This window comes from Plectropomus leopardus, unplaced genomic scaffold (assembly GCF_008729295.1).
Source record: "Plectropomus leopardus isolate mb unplaced genomic scaffold, YSFRI_Pleo_2.0 unplaced_scaffold24566, whole genome shotgun sequence".
Taxonomy (NCBI): Eukaryota; Metazoa; Chordata; class Actinopteri; order Perciformes; family Serranidae; genus Plectropomus; species Plectropomus leopardus.
Genome location: NW_024626675.1, coordinates 1 through 5,705, shown reverse-complemented (window position 1 = coordinate 5,705; position 5,705 = coordinate 1). Strand labels below are relative to the sequence as shown.

Here is a 5,705-nt window from a genome sequence, read left to right as displayed (position 1 = left end):
TCCAATACCCTCCCCAGCTCTGACTTAAACCGTATTGTGCTGAAAAGCTGATAGCGGAGATAAATAACCCCCTTTTCACCTCAAATTCCCATTTCTCCTATACTTGCTCATTTGCTCACTTATCATCTCTCCGTCATCCATCAATCTGTCCGTTTACTCAGCCAAAAACTTTTTTTGGTGCTAGTTTCCATCGGATTTGTGACTACAGCCTGTCAGTATTTGTCCTTTTGTGTTTATAAATCACTGCTATCTTTTTTTAAGATCGTTTAAGATCTCTTCCCGGTAGCGTTTTTGTGTCGTTTCAAGGTCTCAGCTACCTACTTCTCAAGACAGAGTAGGCTCTTTAAAGTAGCAACAAAACTCAGTGTTGTGCATTCAGAGCTGTTAATAAGCACAGTCAGCTGGTCATCCCTGCTGTGATGAGTCATTCAAAGTCCCAGAGAAATGCATCAGTCCACACCTGAATGCGGCCTCCAAAAGTAGTCTGGTGATTAGTGCAATCCATGTGCCGATTCATCATCCCTCACTGCTCTTATTGTTCAGCTTTTCTTTTATTGCTTTTTTTTAAAGATTTTTTTGGGGGGCTTTTATTGCCTGGGGCACACACACACACACAGCCTCTCCCTTAATTTCTCCTTTACCCCTCATTCTTATTTACAGATTTCCTATTTAGATTTGTGATTTAGCGTCTCTTTATTCCTCTTCATTATGTCTTCTGTCCAGGTTTGTGACGATCTACCGCGGTCCCAGCCACACCTACAAGGTCCAGCGATTGACTGAGTCCAGCAGCTACAGCTTCAGAATACAGGCTATCAGTGACGCCGGGGAAGGTCCTTTCTCTGACACACACACTTTCTGCACCACCAAGTCTGTACCCCCTGCCCTCAAAGGTAAGCTGACTCAGGCAACGTGTGTGTTTGACTGTGTGTTGTCGCATGGGTGGTGTCACAGCAGCTAGTTTTAAATCCATCAGTAAGTTTGTGTGGAAAAGTCCTTTTTTGCTATTGCTAGCCCGTTTCAAAATATGAAAATCAAACAAAACTAACATTAGCTTTGTTGTTCAGTTAGCTTCACAACAGTACCACATGGCGGTTACGTGGTGTAAATATTACGTAGCATCCGCAGGTCACAAGAACAACCCCTTTTACTGTAGTGATCCATAATTCTCTAGTTATGTCATAGCTAATCTAAGTTTGAAATGTGCAACTGGCTGCAGCAGTTTAGGAGTTACACTGAATGGCCCCAAAGAGGTGATACACTTTCAGGACAAGAAAAGACAACACAGTTGTTTCAGTTTGGCTGTTAGAGATGACATGTTTACTGTTGCCTTGCTTGATTATTGCCTCCAGCGTGTGGTCTTTGCTGTAAACTGCAAGGCGGTTATTATAGCCACAATAATCACAGTTAAGAGAATCCTCTCAGGTGATATAACCGGAAAGTATTATGAGTGTGAGGCTGTGAATGTGCAGCACAGTATTGACATATCCATAAACAAGCAAATAACAGCCTCGGGGCTCAAAGTGTCTTCCATTGAAATGAATGCAGTACATGTGGGCTGTCTGATCGCTTCTCAGCAATCAGCTTTCATTCATAACAAGAGCCGAGACAATTAGATGAGTAGGTTACAGTTTAGTCAAATATACGCCATATTTAGCGACACAATTAATGTAATCAGATTTGTTGTTATGTTGTTGTTTCCAGCTGTGTAAAATGTCATTATCATCTGAGGATATTATTGCTTCACCAAACAATCATCAACACAGAAAAACAGAATTATTGCACATGAATAATCTATTCTCTTTGTTGTGGCCCTATAGTAGAAGAAATCACTAGAGGCCCGGTGATACAATATTATCACAATACTTAAGTCATGATGCAATATTATTGGCATTTTAAACACGCTGCAATATGCTAGTATTGCAGTAAACTATATTGATTTTTTTTAATAAACTTTTATCATCTTTTAATTATGTCCTCAAAAGAAAATTGTATCTAACTTTTCTTACAAAATACAGATGTTAACAAAATTTTCAGTCTTTTAAACTCACTTCAGCAAAATGTATGTGGACTCAAAAAAACAACAAAAATTGATTATATTATTCAAGTGGGCTACCAAATGTCTTAGTTGTATTCGTGATATTAATAGTTTTAGTAATATAATTCAATAATGAACTAAATTATTAATTTTTAATATGATAAAAAAAATCTATACTTGCTGCTCCTGTTACAATACAACCTCACAAAAAATATCACAAAACTATGCTATATCTTTTTTTTCCCTCCCCCCAAACATCCAGGATGATATGCAGTACACAAACGGTTAGTCTAAACGGCCAATAACAATACAATGACTGATATAAATCATGTCTGTCCTAGATGGATGCTGCTATTAATTAAAAAGCGAGTTCAAAATAAATGTTATTTGGCCTTCCAAGTTCATTCTCTCAATAGCAAAGTGTATTTTCATTTGAGGAGAGAAAGCACCTCATCTTTCTCTGGGAAAATTGACTTTAATTTTAGCAGATCCAATCCAGATATTGCAAATATTTGTAAATATTTTCTATTTTTTGTAACTATGGAATGTGATTAAATCATCTTTTTTATTATATTTCATCCAACAGCTCCCAGAGTGCACCAGCTGGAGGGCAACACGTGTGAGATCACATGGGAGACTATCCCACCAATGAGAGGAGATCCTGTCAGCTACGTTCTCCAGGTGCTGGTGGGACGAGAGTCAGAATACAAACAGGTTTGTCTCATCCACACCCACACGCACACACACACACACACGCAGGTCATTTGAGGATATTGTTGTAGAGAGCTCCTGTGTCTCTGACGCTGCGCTTCAATGATTTGGTTCATTTTTGGAGGTGTGTATGACTACCAGGGGGATATTTTCTTATCTCCCTGAGGAGCAGGAAAATTTAATTTTTCCACACACCTCGACACTAATTTACACATTGAGGAATGAAACACACACACACAGAAACACTCCCTTTCTCACACACAATATGTCTTCTCCGCACTGAGAGATAGAGCACTCTGAAATTGAAGGTAACTCGCAGTGCCAGCAGCATGTATTGAATGGTATTGAACGATTTAATTAGAATAAAAACACAGAAACAGCTGAAAAAAAAAGATTTTGGCTGGACTTGGAAATTCAGGATTGGGTGGCTGGCAGTTGGAGCGATGAGCAGACTAGCAAAGTGCACACAAAGAGACAAAGAGATTTGTCTTCAGGGAGGTTTTAGTTTCTCCATTATTGAATTACTGAATGGTCTGAGGGAAGAACTGCTGACACTCACCAGCAGAAAAAACCGCAGCTGTGTGTATATGCGTCTGAGAATGTGTGCGATGTGTAATTGCTCATTTCATTGCTTGCACACACATCAGCTGTCAATACATATCTGTGATGCTGCTTTTCAGATGTTTGTATGTTTCCCTCACTGTATGTTTGTCCTTTTGTTATGTTAAATTTCTTTCATGAAGAAGAGAAAAAGGAAAGGCAAAGGCAAAAATTAATAATCAATATGAGTTTGCCTGATCCCTACCTACACACACACACACACACACACACACTTACGTCCCACCTGCTGCTCAAAAAATTGTGTCAGCTGTTCTCACATACAAAAAAAACACTTCACTGTCAGTGACAAGTCATTTTTGTTAATAAAACTTAATATTACAAATCAAAAATTTGCCTCAAGGGGCTTTGATATCTGAGCACCAAACCCACAATCCATTGACTCTCAATCTGAATAAGGAAGAAATTCCCCCAAAGAAATCGACAGATGTTCAGTAGATGTCATGTTTGAATAAGTGACAGGGATCAGATTGACAGAATGACAAAACCCTTTTTTTTTTTTTGGCTCAATATCCCCGGTTGTGTTTAGAAGCTTTATTGGTGATTTCTCACGATAAAAAGTGCTGCTACACTCCATTACAGTCATTCTTTAGCTGCAGTGACGGTGTAGAGAGGCAGAGATATGGAAGAACTGGAGACACTGAGCGATCAGAGCAGACGGGGCTTTTTCAGGAGGAGGGCACAGACAGTATGAGGAACATTAAGTATTTTTGACCGTTAAAGATGGTAAACAGTTTTATCAGAAACCTTAAATACAAGTATGAATGTTAAAAAGAGCAGAAAAAATTTCCCCTTAAGCGCATTTGATAAAGACTCATTCAAGATCCTCGAGAGGGGGTCTGACCTGTCAGTGCTTTATGACAATGACGCCCTGCCAGATATGTATTCTCATAATTTGACCTGAATTGCTTTCCTGTGTGAATGGGCGCCTGCTGAGAGCTTCATTATGCCCACACTGAAAACAAGCAATCACTGTGACACAAGCAAGCATGCAGGTCTCTATTCCAACAAAAACACCAAGTAACTCATTTCACTCATGAGCAAACCGTCATCAAAATTTGGCATTTAGTTTTGTTGGATTAATCTCTTTTGATGTCAGTCTTAACTGAGAAAAAAACAACAATTTTACATGTTTGTACAACCTGGCTGTTAAACTTTCTATCTGGATCTCCCCTCACAGGTCTTTAAGGGAGAGGAGGGTATGTTCCAAATCTCTGGCCTCCAGGGCAACACAGACTATCGTTTCCGCGTGGGCGCCTGCCGCCGTTGCCAGGACACCTGCCAGGAACTGTGCGGACCACTGAGCCCCTCCTCCTTGTTCGCGCTGCGTCGCCAGGAGTCGGCGTCGTCGGGAGAGCTTTGTGCTGTCGAAGCGGGCAAAGGCGTGGGCCTGATCTCCAGCGATGAGCGCTTCGCGGCGCTCATTGTGTGCGTGTTCGCAGGCTTCTCCATCCTCATCGCCTGCTTGCTACAGTACTTCTTCATGAAGTGAGGGAATTTTAACTATAGGATAGAAAGAGAAAGCGAAATCACAGAGAAACTTTAAAAAAAACGTCTATGAAAGAACCGAATGAAATCAAAACAAACACTTGAGATGTACTTCTAAGGCTATGTATGTTTTTTTTTTTTTTGTTTATTTGTTTTTTAGTCAAAGTATCGATTCTGGCTTTCCTCACGATGTTCCCGTTGTCTTCTGCCGTCACTCAGTTTGGTCTCCTTTCTCTCTCTGTTGTCCTCATTGTCTGTCTCATGTATTAAGGATTTCTGTCGAGGGAAGCCTTGTCTTAGCTGTACCTCGGTTGGGAAAGAAAACTGATAATCAAGCCTTAAAATAGCTGTGAGCAAAAGCAGTTGCTCCTCAGACTGACTTGCATGTTTTTATTTTGTATCTTTTTAAAACATATACGATTAGAGAACGTGTATATTTCTTGACGGTCATTGCCTTACTTTTTTTTTGTTTTTCAGTGTTTAATTTACCTTTTTTTTTTTTGCTGCAGTCTTTATTCATTTCAGCCATATTCCAATGTAGGCCTATGAAGCTTTAGCTGTTCATACCTTATTATTCAGTTTACTCTTACAGACTGTCGGTCAAATCATGCAATCTGCATCTGCTCTCACACTCAGACTGACTGACAAAGACACACACACACATACACGTGCACACATGTACACGACAGTGAGAAACGCACATTTTTCCTCCAATCACATATCTGCTCAGCTTTTAACATTCAATCACTCACTCATTCAGCTACCAAAGTGATGCAATCCATGTGTGGTGTAAGATGCTGCTATCCTGTGATTTTATTATATCTAAGAAAGAATGGAAAACCAGTAATCTAAT

The 5,705-nt window shown here is 39.8% G+C and overlaps 1 protein-coding gene across 1 annotated transcript; it reads left to right on the top strand.

Annotated features, from left to right (window-relative positions):
* The first annotated feature begins 410 nt into the window (after positions 1–410).
* LOC121966433 (fibronectin type III domain-containing protein 3B-like) lies at positions 411–5,493 on the top strand. The gene is made up of 3 exons (XM_042516526.1): positions 411–890; positions 2,622–2,749; positions 4,545–5,493. Exons 2-3 carry the CDS (start codon positions 2,684–2,686, stop codon positions 4,854–4,856), a joined length of 378 nt encoding a protein of 125 aa, XP_042372460.1. The 5' UTR covers positions 411–890; positions 2,622–2,683; the 3' UTR covers positions 4,857–5,493.
* The last annotated feature ends 212 nt before the right edge of the window (positions 5,494–5,705 follow it).

What these genes read in the sequence shown, in the direction of transcription:
- LOC121966433 (XM_042516526.1), top strand. Translation starts at nt 2,684, where the DNA reads ATGAGAGGAGATCCTGTCAGCTACGTTCTCCAGGTGCTGGTGGGACGA. An exon ending in GAGAGTCAGAATACAAACAG is followed by an intron (nt 2,750 to 4,544) that starts GTTTGTCTCATC and finishes CTCCCCTCACAG; the next exon opens with GTCTTTAAGGGAGAGGAGGG.